The following is a 23,559-nucleotide window of genomic DNA, read 5'->3' as shown; positions in this document are numbered from 1 at the left end:
TGGCCCAAATTATTTCTTTATATATCTTGTTTTATTTTACCCTATTTTTCTTTCTCTTTCTTTCTCAGTCTCAATTTTTGTTCATACAACAAAGACTCTGGACCTTTTCAAATTATTGGAAAGTTTTACACCATTCTAAGTTTTCACATGAAAGGAAAACAACTGTAAAAACCTAATTTACTAGCAGTGGATGGAAATGTTTGATAAGTCTTTGTCATTGCTCCATTTTGAAATGTTGTGGCAGATTGTCAGCAATGACAACAATTTAGCTTGAAGCTATGACGAGGGCACCTACTGTCAGTGAAGAAGCTAAAGGAATTAGTGTGTTTAAACAAGGAGACAATCAGCAAGTTACTTGTCAGTGTATGAACCATAATTAAAAGAAAATAATTCAACCCTGGTAAACACTCATCTGATAAAGCTGTAGATTCCTCTTAGTTTAAATGCTTACTAGACAACATATCTGAAAGAATCTCTATAAACGTCAAATGACCATTAAAGGGATAGTCTAGTCGAAATTAAACTTTCATGATTCAGACAGAGCATGCACTTTTAAGCAACTTTCTAATTTACTCATATTATCAAATTTTCTTTGTTATCTTGGTATTTTTATTTTAAAAAGCTAAAATATAAGTTTAGGAGCCGGCCCATTTTTGTTTCAGCACCTAGGTAGCACTTGCTGATTGGTGTCTTAATGTATCCATCCAATCAGCAAGTGCTACCCAGATTCTCAACCAAAAATGGGCCGGTTCTTAAGCTTACTTTTCAGCTTTTTTAAATAAAGATACCAAGAGAATAAAGACAAATTGATAATAGGAGTAAATTAGAAAGTTGCTTAAAATTGCATCCTCTATCTGAATCATGAAAGTTTCATTTTGACTAGACTGTCCCTTTAAATACAGTAGAATTGCATAATTAATATGTGCATAATACAAATATAATTCAATAAGAATTATTCTGAATTTTAAATAAACAGTAGATTTTTTTTTGACAAATTTATTTTTCCTAATTTGCCAGCCCCTTGTATCATGTGACAGCCATCAACCAATCACTGACTTGTATATGTAAACACTGTGAACTTGTGCACATGCTCAGTAAAAGTTGATGCCTCAAAAAGTGTGTATATAATAAAACTGTGCAAAGTTTGATAATAGAAGCAAATTTAAAATAATGGAAGCAAATTGGAAAGTTGTTTAAAATTGTATTTTCTATCTGAATCATAAAATATATTTTTTTTGTCCCTTTAAGGTAAGGTCCAGTAACTTAAATGGTGTATATTTCCAAAAAACTATCAATGTCTTCGTTTTTATGTCTCTATATTCTATGCTTCCTAAGTAAGAGCATTCTTTATGTTTTGTTAAAATAGATAGAATTCCAGTTCAAAAGCATGTAGTTATGTATTTCTTTTTTTCTTCACAATTGCAATACATGGTGATTTTTGAAAACTGATTTGGTGCAAGATCAGAGTAACCTTAAAGGGACATTCCAGCCAAAATTGGAATCCACATGGGTACATTTCAGTTTTGAAAAGAAGCATTTTTCTAATATACAAAAATGCTTCTAGTAAAAGTTATAGCTGTTTCAAAAATGTATTTAAGTATGCACCGTGCACCAGCATTTTAAACAGAACCCATGCTCAGAGAGCCTAAGGTGCTTGTACCATCTGGTATTGACTCGATTTGTTAATTGCTGACATGATACAAGCCCCACTAATGTGCTGAGCAGCTGCAGTATTTAAAATAATGGCGCACTGAGAATATCTTGTTATGCTTCACATACACGTGCAGAGAAAAATGTTAACGCTAAAACAGTAATAACTTTAACTAGAAGGATTTTTGTCAATACATGTATATTGCAAATATGTTTCAATTCAGAGATGTAATTCATCTATGTGTATTTATATTTTGGCCGGAATGTCCCTTTAATATAAATTTCACTGTCTGAAAAGCAATGAGGTTACTAATGAAATAAAAGGGGTATATTAAGTGACATTATACTACATAAACTCATTAAAACATAATACCTAATAGGATCTGGGCTACTGCTCCTTTCTTCAGGTTAAATTATCTCACTGAGACATTTAGTTAACTTTTAATTATATATTAATAAAATGTTATTCCCTATTGTCTAACTATCAATCTAAATGTAATAAGTATATTTTGATTGATGAGGAGTATACTAACATGCTACCTTGAATTACATCAATACCAATCAGCCAGGGCTAGTGGTGTCTACTGTAAACACTTTGGGCTAGATTACAAATGAAGTGGTAGTTTGTGCTACCTTTCTGGTTTTTACCACACTAGAGGATCTGGTAGAGGGTATTATAAGTTTAAAGTTAAAACGTTATTGCTCGCACGCTAACCTGATGCGTGCAGAAAGCCGAACTTCAAATGTTGTGCCCTTGTTAACGTATTCCCCCAGAGACTTCAATGAAGTTGGGAGAAAATGAACACACTACTCACATGCAAACCCAATCACATTTTCTCAAGTGAGCTAACCAGACATAAAATATCAATATTTCACATTCCAATGTTCTTCACAAAGAAGAATATGTTTTATGTATTCATAAATACATATTTCTATATCTATATATCTGACAGTTTTTTGGTAAAATATATATCTATACCTATATATGTATATCTATATCTATATATGTATATCTATATCTATATCTATATCTATATCTATATCTATATCTATATCTGTATATCTATATCTATATATATCTATATATATATATATATATATATCTGTATATATATATATATATATATATATATATATATCTATATATATATATATATATATATTTATACACACTGCAGCACGCACATACAAAAATTCAAGCACTCGCTCACAAGCTCTCAGCTAGGATTAAAAGCAAAACTGGAAGAGTTTGTTACCATATTTGGCCAAATGAGACAAGCCCAGGGACCACGTCAAGGTCTCTTCCACATACCTGAGTCCCTAATACAGCCACACACACAAATGCAAGCTAAAAGTCAAACAAACTGAGAGTCAGGTTCCACAGACTAATGTAATCACCCTGGGTGTAAGCAAAACAAGGAGAAAGGACAGCACATCCCATGACCCATAAACAGGCTCAGCTTTGGTTGCTATTGCACTTACATAAAGCAACACATTTACAGAGTCACAGGCAGTTAACCCCGGGCCTGCCTGGGTGCAAGTCCATAGGGAGAATTACAGAAACAGACACTGCAGCACACACATAAAAAAAGTCCAGCACTCGCTCACAAACTCTCAGCTAGGATTAAAAGCAAAACTGGAAGAGTTAGTTACCGCATTTGGCCAAATGGGACAAGCCCAGGTACCCTGTCAAGGTCTCTTCCACATACCTGAGTCCCTAATACAGCCAAACAACTGCAGCCACATTTAGCCAAATGCGGTAACTAACTCTTCCAGTTTTTTATGTGTGTGCTGCAGTGTCTGCTTCTGTAATTCTCCCTATGGGCTTGCACCCAGGCAGGACCGGGGTTAACTGCCTGTGACTCTGTAAATAGTGTAGCTTTTAATGCGAGTGCGATAGCAACCAAAGCTGAGCCTGTTTATCGGTCATGGGATGTGTTCCCGGTCCGGTGTGGTTCTGCTGTCCTTTCTCCTTGTTTTTCTTACACCCAGGGTGATTACATAAGTCTGTGAGCCCTGACTTGTTTTCAGTTTGTTTGATTATTAGCTTGCATTTGTGTGCGTGGCTGCAGTTGTGTGGCTGTAGTAGGAACTCATGTATGTGGAAGAGACCTTTATGTGGTACCTAGGCTTGTCCCATTTGGCCAAATGCGGTAACTAACTATTACAGTTTTGCTTTTAATCCTAGCTGAGAGCTTGTGAGCGAGTGCTGGACTTTTTTTATGTGTGTGCTGAAGTGTCTGTTTCTGTAATTCTCCCTATGGACTTGAACCCAGACAGGCCCGAGGCTAACTGTCTGTGACTCTGTAAATAGGGCAGCTTTATGTGAGTGTGATAGCCACCAAAGCTGAGCATGTTTATGGGTCATGGGATGTGTACCCGGTCCGGTCTGGATGTGCTGTCCCTTCTCCTTGTTTGTGCTGCTATATATATATATATATATACATATACACACATACACAAAGTTCCAATATAAGATGTGCACTCTTAGATTCCACCTTAAATAGCATCAACCAGGGTGCTAGTCAAAAATAGTAAATACAGTATCCTCTTCATGATAGCACTCACTGGATTTAAGTATAAAACTTAACTTTTATTTTCAGAAATCCATTAAAAAGAATCCATGATGTTTCAATGTCTAACTGGGATCTTTACCAAATGGTATCAGTCCATAAAGTGGACATATCAGAACTTGATATCCTAAAGACTTTATGGACAGATACCATTTGATGAAGATGCCAGTTAGACACCGAAACATCATGGATTCTTTTTAATGGATTTCTGAAAATAAAAGTTAGGTTTTATACTTAAATCCAGTGAGTGCTATCATTAAGAGGAAACTATAATATATATATATATATATATATATATATATATATATATATATATATATATATATATATATATATATATATATATATATATATATATATATATGTGTGTGTGTGTGTTAATAGAGGACAACACTGTCTGGGCTTGACAACAGATGCAGCGAGTGCCTTTTATTCAGTGACGTTTTGGGGAATACACCCCTTCATCAAACCTCTGGTGTATTCCCCAAAACGTCACTGAATAAAAGGCACTTGCTACACCTTTTGTCAAGCCCAGAGAGTGCTGTCTTCTATTAACCTATACTTTTCTACTATTCAGCACCCTGGCAATTGAAGGAAGTTTGTGAGAGTGTACCTATTCCTACTATATATATATATATATATATATATATATATATATATGTATTTAGGAGAGGGAAGGTATTTATATGTTGATAACAGAGATATAAACAAAACTTAACAGGCTTAAAATTTGATTTAGTAGAAATTATTGTCAATATCAACCCTTTTAAACTCTATAACCATGTTCTATTCCAAGACGCCAATTATTATTATTTTTTTTACTTATCTCTACAAATCCATTTACAAAAAAAGGTATTTACATGACATAGAAGCAATTATATTTTAACAAGAAGAAAAAATGTGTTTATTAGTTGACATGATATTAAAGGCAAGAAAAAGGTTTACAAAATACAAATATAATTTTTCCATAAATGTTATTTAAATCTAAATAATAACAAATACAATTATTTAGGATTTTCTGCCATATCCATTACAACTGCAAATAGCTTATTTATTGTGGAAATAATGTTTTAGAAACTTTAATGTAGTGGTTTTATGGCCCAAGTATGGTGCATTAGCTTCTAGAAAAAGAAAAATCTATTATAACGTCTCACCAACAAAACACATCAGAAAGATATTATCTTCAAAAGAACAAGTACCTTCAGATAACATTTGCCTTTCCTGCATTCACAGGAATAAACTCATTCATGTAAGATGACATTTTGTAAAGGGCTACCGAGTCATAGCATGTTGGTATTTTATTCCACAAATCCCTTTAATGTTGAATGTCTCATATATATCAAAAATTAGAACATACATTTTAGGTTATTAATCAAAGGGTCTTAAAAAACTTTTTTAATACATTTCTGATTCATACTGTTTTGACCACTTTAAGGATTTGGGGATATTTTAGAAACAGATTTCCAAAGTTTTACTTTGGTCTTTGCTGTATTATGTTACAAACCTCCCTGACTATTTTTAAAGGGACACGAAACCCAAATTTTTCTTTCTTGATTTAGACAGAACATGCAATTTTAAAAAAAAAACACTCTAATTTATTTCTATTGTCTAATTTGTTTTATTCTTTTTGTATCCTTATTTGAAAAGTATACATATACACTCAGATGCTGATTGGTGGCAGCACATATATACCTCTTTTCATTGGCTTTCAGTTAGCTCCTAGTAGTGCATTACTGCTCTTTCAACAAAGAATACCAAGAGAATTAAGCAAATTAGATACTAGAAGTAAATTGGAAATTTGATTAAAATTGTATGATCTATCTAAAATATGAATGAAACATTTTGGGTTTTATGTCCTTTTAAGGATTCTGGCGGTGGTATAAAAATAGGGTATATACAATATGCTATGGGCTGTGAGAAAAATAATAGGTCTTCTAAAGATATATGTGCCAAACGGAGATCCTAACAGGGACATTAAACACTAAATACATTTAATGTATCACCACATAGGTGCAGAATCTAGGTTTGACTTCAGGTATATGAAGGAGAGTTGCTGCACATGTGCAAACAGGTCAGCACTGGAATGCAGTGAAAGCTAGGTTTCAACATGGCAGCACCAATGACTAGAGGGAGGTGAGGAATAACATCACCGATGAAGAAAGGCTAGTGACAAATAGTAGTGGCTCTGACCAACCACTTAAAATACATGACATTATAGACTTCCTGGAGGGAGTGGATTTTTCAACCTTACACAAATTGGGGCCCCTTAGCAACCCTATTGAGGAGAGAATTAAAAATAATCATAGTGGATTCAAACCCAGATCTGTTTTTTTATCCTACTAGGTCTGGCATACCTAACTATTGCTGATTTTAGCATCTGATGTTTTCCTGAATCTTCTAACAAAGTGCTTTTAGAGGATCGCTGTTTCTTTGGTGGAAAATAACCTCAATAATTTGCTTTACAAAATGTATTTATAGTTTAAATTCTTTTTAATGCCCAGGACAGAGTAACATATATACACATTTAGCTAGCGGCTAAGAAGTTAAATTATCTATTTAAAATGTGATGCTGTAATAACTTATTATAAACTCAGAGTTTCAGAAGAGAGTTTGTGACATCTCTTGAGAACTATATGGCAACATTGTTTACAACAATATCTCTAATGATGTTATGTATATCGTGCTCAAGCCACGTGCACATTCCTGAGCACATCTCAGTAATTGCACATTCTATTTAAATCACAAAAGTTTAAATCTAACTTTTATGACCATTTAACCCCTTCACACCACTAGGAAACTCCATGCCATCCTATCCATGCTGGGGTTTAATGCCATTAGGATGGCATAGAATGTCCTACCTTATATGGCATACAGCAGTCTCCTTCTTTCAGTTACTAAAAAATTAGACTGGGGGGGGGCATGTCTAGCAGAGTAGTCGGTCCCCCATGATCCAATCCCGGCCTTGAAATGTGATCACATAATTCTAAGTTTCCAGCAAGTGTTTACATCTAACATTTCGTTCCAATCTAAGCACTTGCCCCGAGGCATGAAGGGGTTAATATTTGCTTTTGCCAGAAGTGTTCCCTGCCAATCACATGCTTTGTTAACCATAGTTACCCTGTGGAAATAAGAGACAAGTGCATTAATCTGAATGGCTTTTATATGGGTATACTTTTATGTATTCTATAAGTTTTTCAATATCATTAAATGATATACTTTACAATTACAATTAAAGATGATCAGATTTAATGCTGTGCAATTATACTAAATATAAGGATACTAAGAAAACAAATAATTAAAAATCACTACTGTTATCAAATTTACTTTGTTCTCTTGGTATAATTTATTGAAAAGCATATGTACATATCCTTAGAAGAAACAATGCACGTGTAGGAGCTAGCTGATGATTGGTGGCTACACACTTATAAGCTCTTGCCATTGGCTCTCCAGATATGTTCCGCTAGCTTTCAGTAGTGTCTTGCTGATCTGAGGTATAATTTCACTGTGCCTAATAAAATGCTTTAATACCTAACAGCATTTCCTTTTTTGTGCTTTTGCATTCCTTTTATATTTGCATTACTTGCAGCATTTATCATTCCGTATAATGCTTTACGCTATGGATTTTCAGCGTCAGAGACTTGCTTTGCGACTGAAGTCATCATTGGTCAAGCATGCAACCTTTCCATTGCATTTAATAACCACTGGGAAAATATTAAACATTTCAGCAAAATGTAATTATTCAGTGGGCTTTTAGTCCAAAGACAGGCAGACAGGAGCAGAGATATCTGCCTGGGTTCTCCCAGGGGTAGTTAAATGGATCCCAAGTGTAAAGTATTAGGGGCCTATTTAACAAAAGTCTGTCGGACCGGATCCGACAGTGCGGATCAGGTCCGACAGACCTCGCTAAATGCAGAGAGCAATACGCTCTCCTTATTCAGCATTGCACCAGCAGCTCTTGTGAGCTACTGGTGCAACACCGCCCCCTGCAGACTCGTGGCCAATCGCCGCCAGCAGGGTTTTGCCAATCAACCTGATCGTACTCGATCGGGTTGAATTGCAGCAATGTCTGTCCGCCTGCTCATAACTGGTGTTTCTAGACCGCTGCTTCATAACTGGTGTTTCTATACCCTGCAGGCTCGCCAGAAACACGGGCCCTCAAGCTTCATCTGGAGCTTGATAAATGGCCCCTTAATGTCCAAAAACAATAAATATAGCTTTTTATAGGAATTGGAAAGACCACAGTTTTTGTAAGTAAATTACAGGAAAAGTAGACAAAAGATAATGAAAGTATATTTTTTACTACATATAATTAAAGTTTACAATACAATCAAAGTGTTTAATGTCCCTTTCACTTTAACCCTTTTCAGGCTAAAAAATGTAAAAAAATTTACTGCCACTCTTTCAAATAAATGATAGAGAAAAAAAATATATATATATTCAAATTCTCCAGAAGATGCTAAGCTAAACATAGTAAAAATTACATGGTACATTTCCGATTCACCTATTTATCTTGTGATTTACTTTACAATAATGTTTTTTTCTTCTATTGCTCCTCCTTGCAAGGCCCTCTTCCCATACTGAAGTATGCTACAATTCTGAATAAATGAGAAATGCTATATAATAAGCCATAGGCCCTGCATAGAGTGCAAATGCTCATTTACATAGGGTGTCTTATTGGTCACAGAGCAGAATAAACCCTGTACACACATTCAAATGATGGTTTTCAAAATGTGTATTGCTACATGAATCTAGAAATGCAAAATTCCGAAAATCGTTTTAAATATGTTGTAATACAATCTTTAAGTGGCAATATATAGCGTACTATCAATAAAAATCATGTTAATGTGACTTTGGGCTTAGAGACCTAAATTTAAGTTGATAAAACAATTCCTTGTAAGATAATGCCTTATCCTGCATTTCTTCATTCTGGCAAACAGCCTTGGACCATTGTGCATTTTGTAATCATTCAGTAAAGATATTAAATCAAGTTTAGAGTCTGTCGTCTATCCAGTGTACCTTTGATATCTGATTGACTGTGTGTACCTTGGCAATTTATTGAAGCTTGAAGTTGATTCTCACATTTTAATTTTAAGGAAAACAGCAATCTGCTAACTCTGAGACGTCACATCAATATATCTGCATCTATAAGAATGATTAAAAAGACTTTGCTTAAAGAAACTCTTGCTAAATTTAATCTAAGTTCAAAATGCCCATATTTAATATTATTTAACTTCAAGTTTTAGCCATAACTGATTATTTAAATGATATTATGAGAATGGAGTCCAATATCAAAATATTATTTTAAGAGAAAGGGTAAAGGTGATATTATAAGAGAAACTAATGTCTGTTTTTCAGTTTTTATAATTTTTTGGCATGCTCCATTTTTACATTGCCTGCTCTGTACTAATCTATATAGGGAAATAAAAGTAGCGTATGTTTCGTCTTAAAAAAAAAAAAAAAAGTGACTGAAAGTTTCATGGTACTTGTAAATTTTGATAGAGATAAATAGATGATAGATTGATATTATTATATATGATTAATATATAAAGAAAAAGAGTACAAACAATTATATTTAGTAAGATGCCCATGACTAGTAATTTACAGGCAACTGCAAGGTATAATATTGAATGTTCTTGATGAAACTCTCCCTTTAACATTTAGTAATTACGTTATGACCTTGACATTGTAAATTGTAGCTCTTCGGACTCAAATCGATTACAGCTGACCACTGTTGTAAAAGTAATTGACACTCATACTGAATGGATTCTTCTTAAGAGATACGACTTCGATTGGTTCCTATTGTGTCTGTTGTTCAGAAGTCTTTTTTAATGACCAAACCAAGATGAATTAAGTCCTATATTCTATCCCTGTGACATTAATTACATGTTTTGTAAAAGTACTTTTTCAAGTCTTTGTGATATTAGATGTCAGAGTCTGTAGAGCAAAACCACAATTATAGGGACATGATCCAATTCATTAAAACACATAATTATTGTTCTAATGACTTAAGCAAAGTGTTTAACCAAAACAAAGGGGTTAATCATAAAAGTAAAATACTACTCAGAAGCCACAGGCATTGCAGCTCTCAAGAAGATCATATCTGCTGAACGAATCAGGAGTGTTGGTCTATCTACCACAGCCAATCACTAGCTGTGTTTATACTTGGGAACTTCAAAGCTTGATGCTCCCAATCAGGACTTTACTGCAAAAGGGTCAAATACATTATTATCTAGGATTAATAAGGCAAAAAATATATGCTGTAACAAATTAGATAATTATTTTTTTGCATTAGAATGTAACTTTAAATATGAGTGACAAACAAATGCAATACATATTATATTTCTCAATAAGAAAAAGTTTGATTGCGATCACCCTGAGTACTGTTGTTCTGTACATTTCATGGAGAATTACAGATTGAAAGAGATGCTAAATGGTCACACTAAAGAGTCACCCTGTTGTTCCTCCTGAATGTAGCCCTTAAAAGATGTCACACTCATCTCTACAGATTACTGAAGCAGACATGTTTTGCATTGAGATGGTTGACCCCAATTAACCAGTCTTAATTATACGATTATCTAATGTGCATGCCAATTAAATTAAATTACTCGTTAACATTCTCTTTCAACAATAACAGATCTAAAATGCAATACAAAGCACATACATAATGCTTTACACATAAAGCAAATAAAGTATATATATATATATATTTTTTTTTATTTTTTTTATTGCCATGAGTATGTATCTGTTTAGGTTAAAAAAATAATTCTAAACTAAAAATAAATGTTTCCAAAAAATGCTTATATGTCTAATAAAAACTGGCCTTGAATCAATGAAAATTTTATTTTATTTTGCTTGCCTGTTCTTACAGTTAAAAGACTCTACAAAATAAGTTTAGCATACCCGTGCCTTAGCGCAAGTATTTTATTTTTCATACTCAAGGTATTAAAAAAGCTATAGAACTATATTTATTAATGAGACTGAACCTACCCCTGCAGATGGTACCATTTCCCACATATCCGGGTTTGCAGGTGCAGCTATGTCCCCTGACAGAATTAGTGCAGATTGCATTCTCATCACAGTTGGTGTGTCCGTTGACACATTCATCATGTTCTAGAGAAAGACAAAAGAAAGAAGACCCGCTGATCTGAAGTTTGCAAAGTCACTAAGAACTAACAGCAATTTCTGACATGGGATGAACCTCATGGTAGGGACTACTTGGTCAGTGCTTCAATTTTTAGTTTTATGGCTCAATGAGCTTTCTCCTTTGGACTGAAAAGTGAGATCTATCTAGGGGTTTATAGAAAATCTATCACACAGTACAGCGGATGTACAGTTAAAAAAGCGCTCAGTATGGATGACCACTAGAAATAACGGACGTGAGTTTCTCAACCATGCTATAGTCACTGAAGAGAGATTTGTAATTTATCTATGTCAAGGAAGACTTAACCTTTTTTACTCCATAAGGAACTTTGAAAGCAAATTGTAAATGTAGCGTATTTCAATTTAAAAAGTTTTAGCACATTTACGAGACAAAAATATTTTTATATTATATTATTATTTCTAATGTTGAGCATGCAATCAGAAGAAGTCAATATTTAAATTTCAGGATTCAGAAACAGCATGAAATGTTAAGCACCTTACTAATGTACTTCTAGGAGGCTGAGAAGCAAAAATGGACTGCTGAGAGCTATCTGGTGATTGGTAGCTGCACATATATGCCTCTTGTCTTTGGCTCACCTGATGTGTTCAGCTATATCCCAGTAGTCCATTGCTGCTCCTTTATCAAAGGGTGCAACAAGAATAAAGCACATTTGATAATTTAAGTAAATTGTAAAGTTATTTAGAATTGTATGCTCTATCGAAATTATGAAATAAGCTGCTGGGTGTTGTATCACTTTAATGATTTTTTTGTTTTTGTTTTGAACACTTTTACATTTCTGTATATGTAAATACATCCAGCAATTTGACCTTATATCAGCTATTAACATGCACCCATGATTTACATTAGTGATGCTCAGATTCTAGACATACATTTTAAATTAAGCTATGCATATGTATTTTACACCAATAGTAGCACAATCAACTCTTGACTGAAAGGGGCATACACATTTGAGATTTTAATATTAAATGTTTAATTAAGCATAGTAAAACAACTTTTCAATACATGGTCATTTATTTTGATCCCCTTTCCTACAATTTAACTCTGAACATTAAGAGTTTTCCAGTTGTGATGATTGGAAATGTGGCAGGGTTCGCAGATCTAACCCTGACACATATTTGTCCCTTTTTGGCCTCAGCAGAAATTATCAGATACAAAAGTGCAAAACATTTTTTTTTTGCTAACAAAATTAGAGTGGCTTACTGTTTCTACCCCAAAATAAAGTCCTGAATGACTCCTCCAAATAAGACAAGTTGTGGGTAGAGATATTAGCCTTGGAAACAAAATATTGCAGCAAATAAACATATCAATGATTTATAAAAAATTTTATCACACTGACCTATATAATTTGTTGATTTATTGCAAGACAACAGAAAATATATTGTAATTACAATGTGTTTGCTGTCCCTTCACATAAAATAAATGACATTGCTCAGAAACATAATGTGAAATTGATTATTTTATACAAAAGGAGAGGGTACATTTTAGTAATTAATGTTAAAAGACTATTTTAAAATAAATATTTATTATATTCATAAATATATTGTTGTATTTAGATGTAATAAGCCTAAAAGGTTTACAAGTAATGTTGAATTACATTATTAAGAGGGATACCAGATTATAGAACATTTTATCCAATAAAGGTGCATATCCTGCTACAATATATAAACCATGGTGATCTATTGTGTCTTATTAATAATAATATAGCCTTTCAATATTTTTATTTGTCCCTTTATTTCTTTAGACTGAAACAAACAAAATATTGGTGGTATATTAATCTCAAAAAAGGGACAAAAATAAGACAACAATTCCTGTGTCTGATTCAAGTGCATTTTACAGGCAGTAACAAAGGGGCCGATTTATCAAACAGTCAATCGGCCCCAATGCATCTCTGGAAACAGGAGTTAAGAAGCAGTGGTCTTAAGACCGCTGCTCCTTAAATAGTATGCCTCCTCTGAGGCTGCGGACAACAATCTGCCCGATCGTGTACGATCGGGTTGATTGACATCCTCTGAATCTGCAGGGGGCGGCATTGCACAAGCAGTTAATCAGAACTGCTTGTGCAATGTTAAATGCCGGCAGCGTATGCTGTTGGCATTCAGCGATGTCCGCCAGACATTGATAAATCATCCTCATAGGCTGTATCAATGCATAAATTACAATAAATATATTAACAATGTGGTTTAGAAGTTTGTTTACAGATTAAAAAATAATTTTATTTGTAGATAAAATTATTTCTAAAAATGCTCACTTACCCAACCAGTAGAATTTTTTTTTAAATAATAAATAAATTGAAATATCATTATTCTTAATATATATTTTACTAGTGTCCTATTGAAGTTAATTTTCTCTGAAAATTTTAATCTGAAAGTTTTGCTTAATAAAGTAATCATTTTGCATTAAAAAAATATTATTTTTTGTATTCTTCTTGCAAGGATACAGTTAAACAAAATATTATGCACATTATTCCTGTTTGTAATGTGTTTATCAAAGCGATGCGGTTTAATTGCAATGATGACATTTTACTGTGAAAAATACATGGAAAAAATGCATTAATGGCATATGGGCAATACTTCAGTTTAGTGCTCATTGAAGGTTTTATGGGGCAGTTGTTCTGTTAATGGCTCTCCTAACTCCAGAATGGCTACTCTGCAATAAACTAAAATTGTCTAATTTATTTCTGCTGAATAATATCTATTTACACAAATGGCAACAATAAAATTGAAAAAGAGGGAAGTGGTACAGAATACATTTTATGGACTCTAGGCAAAATATTCATTTTATATAGACAAAAAAAAAAAGAACATAATTATTTGCATTCCAATTTTTAAATACCCACATAAAAATCTTTATTTTTCTAATTAAAGCTAGCCAGTGATTCAAATAAAGAAAACAAGTCTTCTTTCTAACTGAGCTCTGTTTAGCTTGGTTTATTTCTCACTGTTTGTGACCAGAATGGCCTCAAGTGTGTTTATTATTACGAGACCTAACAATGTAATACATTGACCTGTAGTCCCATCATTCAGTTGTTGGGAATTATTCAAATGCAATGCTATTAAAGGCTTAAAGAGACAGTTTACCCAAAATTTTCTCCCATTTAATGTTTCAAATGATCCATTTTACCTGCTGGAGTGTACTAAATTGTTTACAAGTAGTTTGTTTACAATTATTTTGGCATTTGAAATAGTTGATTTAGCCTGTGGTATCCTCACCTATACTGAAAGTTTCTACACTTAAAGGGACACTCAATCAAAATTAAACTTTCATTATTCAGATAGAGCATGCCATTTTAAACAACTTTCCAATTTACTTCCATTAACTTAATGTGCACAGTCTTTTTATATTTAAACTTTTTGAGTCACCAGCTCCTACTGAGCATGTGCAAGAATAAGTGTGTATGCATTTGTGAATGGCTGATGGATGTCACATGGTACGTGTATGCATTTGTGATTGGCTGATGGCTGTCACATGGTACGGGGGGGAGTGGAAAAAGACATAACTTTTAAAATTGTCAGAAAAAAAATCTACTACTCATTTGAAGTTCATACTAAGTGCTATTGCATTGTCTTGTTATCTTGCATTTGCTGATTATGCTAATCTACTGTGTTGACTGGTCCTTTAAGTCCAGGCTATTGACAGGCAATGTAAACTCAGCCAGCAAAAGAAATTACACTCCTGGTGGGGTGTAGAAGAGATAACTAAATGAAATGATAATTTTCCATTGGGCTTTTGTTTACAAACATATATAAGATAAGGAAGCAAGTGTGTGTACACAAAGGGGCCGATTTAGGCTCGCCGGAAACATAAGTTATGAAGCAGTGGTCTAAAGACCGCTGCTCCATAACTTGTCCGCCTGCTCTGAGGCCGCGGATAGACACCACTGCTAGCGGCTGATTGGCCGCAAATCTTCAGGGGGCAGCATTGCATTAGCAGTTCACCAGAACTGCTGGTGCAATGATAAATGCCGACAGCCTATGCTGTTGGCATTTATCGATGTGCAGCAGACATGATACGCTACATCGTATCATGTCCGCTCGCACTATGTTAAATATACCCCAAAGTTATAACATAATGAAAGAATTTTACCTGCATTTCAATAGGCTGTGGTTTCAAAGCACAAAACCAGCAATTTCATATACACAAATAAACCCGAAAACACAATGTCTCCTACATTCTATACTCTGCAGCTGGTATAACAAGCCATTGGAAATACTTTAAGGGAAAATCAATTTTACAGTATACTGCTCCTTTAAATATGGATATAGACTTTTGAATAAGTCTATTCCCATATATAAGGATACGGATTAGTAAAGATAAAAAAAAAAAAAATGCACATTTTCATTTGTAGAACCTGTATGATACATATGAAAAATAAAGTATTAGTCACTAAATAATTGTTGATGGGGAAAAATATGAGCGTTATGTATAGCTAGAAAAAAAATCCAATTTGCTTAGTACGGTTTGTAATCCATTGTTTATTGGTTGTTATTTTTTTTTATTATTATTTTTAAATAAAAATTACGATTTGTAAAATATGTAAGCCTTTCAATCATCTCAACGGGTTTATTAAGATGGTTAGTTAACCTAACTATCACCCAGGGAAGCAAGGGAAAAGCACCAATGAATACACAATGGAATTAATAAAATATCCCCATAACACTACACAAAACATGTCTTGACTAACTTTTTGCACTTAAACAACCATTATAATCCACTCTACTGTTGTAACCCCCAAGTGGATGACCTCCCATAAAGACCACTTGGTTGTTACACAACTGTGTCTCATATCACCTACATTTTAACTAAAAGTAAAATGTATATGCATGCTATTGCTGAATTGAGACCCACTCTCACCAGAAACCAAACCAATGACAGAAACATTATTGGGAAACTAGCCTTATGATTATATTACATATATAATTACACATTAGCATTATATTATGTGCTTATAAAATTAACCATGTGTATTAAGTGATTGTTAAACAATTTAATGTACATATTCTATAGTCCATATGCATGTATTCAGTAGTATTCTTGAATATAGAATTTATTATTTTGGAGTTTTGTATTGATTCTTTTTTTTTAGTTGAACTATTCAAGCCCTTAAATTAGTTGAGCAGTACAGTCATTGCACTTGCTAGAATCTCTCCATAGTAAAGACTCCAACTAACTACAACCCACCGACAACGCAAAGATCACCATTGGATCACATATGAAGGTTTTAAAGCGATTAGTAAATAATCAAGGGAATGGAGAGAATCTACATTTCTACTAATACATTTTCACTGTATTAAAATTACAGAAAAACTGCAATCTAGATCAACAGATCTGCAGATGTGGTGCAATAACATCAAATATTATTACATTTCTGTCGTCCAAACACATTAAAGGGACCCTCAGGTCAAAATTAAACTTCATGATTCAGATAGAGCATGCAATTTTAAACAACTTTAAAATGTACTTCCATTAACAAAATGTGCACAGTCTTTTTATATTTACACTTTGAGTCACCAGCTACTACTGAGCATGTGCAAGAATACACAGAATATACGTATATGCATTTGTGATTGGCTGATGGCTGTCACATGACACAGGGGGAGTGGAAATAGACATAACTTTGAAATGTGCCAGAAAAATAATCTACTAGTCATTTGAAGTTCAGACTAAGTGCTACTGCATTTACTTTTGTCATGTATTTGTTGTTTATTCAAATCTACTGTATTTACTGGTCCTTTAAAAAAAATATAAACTCAATCCATTACACAATATTTTATTATCATAACTATAAATATTATTTTATTTATCTGTCAATCTGATACCATCACACTGTGATCCCCTCAATCTGAGAACGGTGCTCACACACACAGCAAATAATTCTTATTGTTCAGTTTTGTCTTCAGACGCATGTGTTTTAGATTTATGTTTGTATGCTTTAAATGATATTGAGTTTCTGCTTTATCTATATTAAGCTAGTATTCCATGCCCTATGTTCTTTATCTATTTCTATCAAGTAAATTGTTTAAGCTTGATCTAATAAAATCTACACTTACAGGAGAGTGTTCTCTCTGTTTATAACTACAAATTTATAACCTCACGAGAATCTTAAAAATGACTTGAAAGAAAAATAGACATTGTAGTAGTAACAGACTTAAAGGGACATTATACATTAGATTTTTCTTAAATCTTTTGTAGCCCATCTTGGTGTGTTTTTGTAACAATGTATCAATGTATAGTTCTGCTTATTTTTTAATAACATTATGCTGATTTTCAGACTCCTAACCAAGCCCCAAAAGTGTCAGGTGTATACGCTTGTTTACAGCCTACTGCTGGCTCCTGCAGGGGGGAGTTTCTGCTCTACCTACTCAGCTATTAGGTTCCCTTCAATGTCACTACCTGTATGGATTTGTACTGTTGTACAATAATGGTCTGTATGCCTTAGAGATACAAAACACTACACAGGACTTAAAGGGACATTTCACTATAATATTTTATCTGTTTTACCTGACAGATTAGGAATGGTGTGCTAACAGTTGTGCGTGAGTGATTTTTGATTTATCATGGATGTTTGCGAACATCAAAAGTAGCATGCATATTACAAGTTAAAAGTAAATGTGAGATGCAACCCTGACCTACAGACCGCGGGTTTCCCCTCTTTAAACTGCCCTTTCCACATATACAGGAATTCACTTTAAAAAGCGTAATGGAGGGAAATAGACTGGTACAGAGAGAGACCCTTGTTGGGGGTGATGAGGGACCTCCCCCTCCGTGGTTTGCATACACACATTTGGCACATTTTATACAGACACATAAGAAAAGAGACAAATTTAATCGCCCTCTGACTAGATTTGAAACTTTGTGCTTGCAACAAACCCAACCTAGACATATATCCAAAATTTAGAACATATTACTAACTAATAGCGGTACAGAATACCCCACTTTAACCCATAAATGGGCTAAAGACCTAGATAGAGAAATCAGCCAGGAAGAATGGGACCGTGCTCTCGTAAGTCATAAGGAGGCTACAATTTCCTCCAATATTACAGAAATGAACTTCAAACTACTGGCGAGGTGGTACCTGACACCAGCCAGATTGTGCCACATTTATAGGAAGAATGGGATTGGATGTGTGTGTGTAATAAATACAAAATAAACAGAAAGTATTGCACTATTCCCTATTTTCTGCTTTTGTACTACGCATAAACATCCTAAACAAAAGCCTATATACAACAAACAACACGGAGGAAGGATTTCTCTGGGTGTCTGTGACAGACTCTCCTTACACTGCACGGCCCTTACCTCATACTGATTAAGGTTCTGGAATGTAAGTAGAAATCTGAAAGGGACCAGGCCATTACTACCTATGAACTCTGTGGCATTTGATTAATTAATATCAATGAGAGTTTTCTCTTGGTTTATCATATTTCTGTATTGTTAATTCTACATAAGTACATCAATAAATGCTAATTTTGGATTTTATCTAGATTTTTCTATAGAGATTATTTGGCTTTATATATGTGTACATAGGTATTTGTGTATTTATAGGTGTATATATGTATTTACATACATATGTACACATATAAACACATAAATGCATATATATATATATATATATATATATATATATATATATATATATATATATATATATATATATGTGTGTGTAAATTATTTGAATTACAAAAAAAAAATCCTAAACCCATGAGACCACATTTTTGAATGAGGAGATTATATTTGGTGAAACTTTAATGGTCTGCACTGGGCCCTGACCTTAACCCCATTGAACACTTTTGGGATAAATTGAAGCATCTGTGAAATTCCAAATGCAAACCAAACTGACATATATGGGCACATATTCACACAAACTCACTCCAATATCTTGTTGAAAGCTTTCCCCTGAAGAGTGGTGGCTATGAAGGGAGAGGCAACTCCAAATTAAAAACACATGGTTTTGGAATAGGATGTCCAACAAGCTCATATAAGTGTGATAGCCAGGTGTTCAAATACATTTGGCCATATAGTGTATATGCCCAAATCACAATCTGACATGATACATGGAACCTGCATGCTGCTTATAAACACATCCCATTACAGACCAGATGCATTTCTCTCTTGACTTCCCTATTGCCAGTTAGATGCTCACTTCATACTTCAGGCTAGGTGCATGGTCCCCTATAACCTGTATGCCTGCAACAGACTACAAACCAGATTACACTTTATATGATGGTGTTCCTCTCCTCCCACAACTAGCATTCTGCCATAGATGACCCTGTGAAGAGGGAAGAAAATTAGGATAAAGCTCTGTTACATTAAAGGGAGCTGCAAAAGTGAAGGAAGGAGAATAGTGATGGTCCTGACTGTTGTGTTTTAAAATGGTCATGTAATGCTAGAAGGTGTAATGGAAGGTGGTGACCCAAAAAAAGTGTCTCACGCCCCAATATTGGGTTCCGACCCTAGGTTTGAAGAACCCTTCTCTAGATGCTGTATCATTAAAGAACAAATGGTGACTATTTAATTCCCATAAGTAAAATGCACTTGTCAAGTAATTTACACCTATCTGTCTAAGAAAAATAAAATAGCATACAGTTAGACCTTACATTATAAGTTTATTTTCTTCAAATGATGGGTCACATGACCATATTATAAAATTTGCTGCAGAAAGCTTAGAAAAGAAATTAATGTTTCATCATTAATGTTATTAGCACAATTATGGAAAATGATAGCAGTGATGTAGAGTTTTAATTACTTGGGTAAAAAAATAATTAAAAATGACAATGATTAAAATACTATGGGCATTTCTGTGTAATTGGCTTAGAATTGTTAAAGAAATGTGTGAAAAAACATTTTTTGTTTCATGGTTTTATGTTCCTAGAGATTTTGGGAAACTTATTTTTGTTTTGATTTGATTTGACATGTTAATAAGAATAAGTGCTGTTTTGATTTCAAAATCCCAGACAATGATGTTTTATCACTTTATTAGGTATAAAAATTCAAATTGTGTTTTTTATATCATTGGAAAGCAGCATCAATTATTTTATTTACAGGGACATAAGCAAAATAATAAAGTGATCTATTGTGCAGAACAATGCTCTTTAACCCTTTTTGGAATGAAAGTCTAAGGGGCCGATTTATCAAGGGCCTGATGCCCCTGTTTCTGTGCAAGCCTTTAGGCTCGCCAGAAACAACAGTTATAAAGCAGTGGTCTTAAGACCCCTGCTCCTTAACTGGTCCGCTGCCTCCGAGGCTGTGGACATCAATGGGCCGATCCTATACGATCGGGTTGATTGACACCCCCTGCTAGTGGCTGATTGGCTGCAAATCTTCAGGGGGGGTTCACCAGAACTGCTTGTGCAATGATAATTGATGACAGCAAATGCTGTTGGCATTCAGAGATGTTTGTCGGACATGGTACGCTACAGCGCATCATGTCGGACAGACATTTATAAATAAGCCCCTAAAGTTTATTATCGTTTGGTGAGGTTATCTAAGATGTCTCTTCAGTATTACAAGTTCCTTCAATTAATTTTAGAAAAGCAAGTTTTAGCTTTAGAGCTGTATGTCTTGCTAAGTCTGTTTCTGGATGTGAAGGATTAACACATACATTACAATTTAATGCTCAAACAAAATATTTTTTGTGGGAGTTCTTTCCATGTTGGCAAGTTTTGGATAATTGGAAATGCGGGACATGTCTTGAGGTTGACATATATTTCTCTGCAAGCAAAAATTAAATAATAAAATAATTAAGCATGTTAGAGCTCTTTATTATCGCTCATTTACGTTCCTTTAAAAGGACAGTACACGCTAAAATTGTTTTTTCCTTGATGTGTTTCCAGTGACTCGTTATACCAGCTGCAAAGTTTAAAATTTATGGGTAATTGCTCTTTTAGGTATATTTTATATTTGAAATAGATGTTTCTGATACTTGAAACCACAACTTAATGAAATTGGCTGAGCTTGTAGGCAGAACAGACATAATTAGCTTATCTATTTATTTACACAAAGTCCTCCTTATATTTTTCTCACTGATTACTGAAACACCAATGGGAAAAAAATGAATATCTCTTTGTCACATCACCACTAGCAGCAGGCTTTAATCTAAACCTTATATTTTTTTTAGAAAAAACAAACAAAACATTGCTTAAAGGGACAGTAACGTCAATATTAAACTTTCATGATTTAGATAGAACATCCAATTTTAATCAACTTTCAAATGTACAACTGTTATTTAATTTGCTTTATTTTCTTGTTGTCCTTTGTTGAAAAGTATACCTAGGTAGGCTAAGACATACCAATGCACTAATGTGAGCTAACTGCTGATTGATGGCTGCACATATTTGCCTGTTATTATTGGATCTCCTGATGTGTTCAGCAAGCTCCCAGTGATGCATTGCTGCTCATTGAACAATCAATACCAAGAGAAAGAAGCAAATTTAATAATAGAAGTAAAATTGAAAGCTAAAAATTGCTTAAAATGGTATGCTCCATATAAATCCTGAAAGAAACATTTTGGGTTCCATGTCCCTTTAAGCTCCTGAAATGTTTGGTATAGGTAGGGACACAACATGCAAAAATAGGTTGTTTTGAAGAGCCAATGTACTCACAAATGAAACTACTCTAAGGGAAAATTAGTAAAATAAGGGTATACATCTTATCAACCCCTTGCTTCCCAGGAAAAAGTGCATCATGCTAAAAGCATGGCAGCCTATCGCATGCAAGCTCCCTGCTCATATGGTCACCCAATCGCATGCAAGCTCCCAGCTCATATGGTCACCCTATCGCATGTAAGCTCCCTGCTCATATGGTCACCCTATCGCATGTAAGCTCCCTGCTCATATGGTCACCCTATCGCATGTAAGCTCCCTGCTCATATGGTCACCCTATCGCATGTAAGCTCCCTGCTCATATGGTCACCCTATCGCATGCAAGCTCCCAGCTCATATGGTCTCCCTATCGCATGTAAGCTCCCTGCTCATATGGTCACCCTATCGCATGCAAGCTGCCTGCTCATATGGTCACCCTATCGCATGTAAGCTCCCTGCTCATATGGTCACCCTATCGCATGCAAACTCCCTGCTCATATGGTTACCCTATCGCATGCAAGCTCCCTGCTCTTATGGTCACCCTATCGCATGCAAGCTCCCTGCTCATATGGTCACCCTATCGCATGCAAGCTCCCTGCTCATATGGTCACCCTATCGCATGCAAGCTCCCTGCTCATATGGTCACCTTTATGTGATGTGCTGACAAACACAAAACGTCCGCTAAAAGTTTCAGTTTATTTATTTTTTTATTGCATAATAGCAGAGAACAAACTGGTCTATGATTTCATTTATTTTCTAAAAGTCCTATTGCTTTATTATAAGAGACATTGTAAAATAAATTGTATTGTTACAAGATATTTTCTTGGTCATGCATTGTATCAAATAAGATTTTGTGTCTTTTGTAAATGTTGGCATTGCCCCTAGAATAGAGGGTGAGTTGGAAAGGCTAGTTGTGTCAAGTAAAGATTTCCCTTTTACTAGTCAAGTCCTCATTTTCTACTTTGAGCCCTACAGTGAAAACAATGATATCTCAGCTCATCTAGTGAAATTCTGTGTGGCACATTACACAGCCTGTCTACTTTGATCATTAAATTGAAACAAAGATAAATATACAATGAAATGTCACCTGCTCTCTGTAATTACTACCTATTTCTTTAATTACTATCACTTTAATTAAATACTTTCTGCTTTATATCACTGACAAACCTCATCTAGAGTGCTGCATTTATTTCTGGTGACCAGCTATTTAGGCTGAAATAAATTAGTGGCTTTGCACAGAATAAATATTTAGGCATACAAAAAAGAAGAAAAAAAAAATCTTAACATGCGAGTAGCAGATGGAACATGATTGACTGAGGCTACTTTACTGAGACATTTTGGTTATAAAATATTCATATAATGTTTTGCAAACCTAATGTTAATTATAAAAGCTTTATTTAATAATAAAGAACATACTTAAAGTAATACAATAATTACATTTTATTGGCTAACAGCATGTAGTTGAACTTTGTATGGTTCCTATAGATTGCATGCCATGCCATCAATAGGTATCAAGAATCATCAAGATTGACACCCCTGCTAGCGGCCAATTTTCCGCGAATCTGCAGAGGGCGGCATTGCACAGGCAGTTCACAAGAAC

The 23,559-nt window shown here is 34.3% G+C and overlaps 1 protein-coding gene across 1 annotated transcript in view; it reads right to left on the bottom strand.

The window, feature by feature from the left end:
- Positions 1–23,559, bottom strand: part of NELL1 (neural EGFL like 1) — a 1,753,035-nt gene that overhangs the window by 483,915 nt on the left and 1,245,561 nt on the right. The window contains exon 14 of the mRNA XM_053689313.1: positions 11,211–11,333. Within this exon, the coding sequence (XP_053545288.1) occupies positions 11,211–11,333 (123 nt within the window). The remainder of the gene's footprint in view (positions 1–11,210; positions 11,334–23,559) is intronic.

The sequence above is a fragment of the Bombina bombina genome, chromosome 7, assembly GCF_027579735.1.
Source record: "Bombina bombina isolate aBomBom1 chromosome 7, aBomBom1.pri, whole genome shotgun sequence".
Lineage (NCBI taxonomy): Eukaryota > Metazoa > Chordata > Amphibia > Anura > Bombinatoridae > Bombina > Bombina bombina.
Note: the sequence above shows the minus strand (reverse complement) of the source record. Positions and strands in the feature narration are given on the sequence as shown.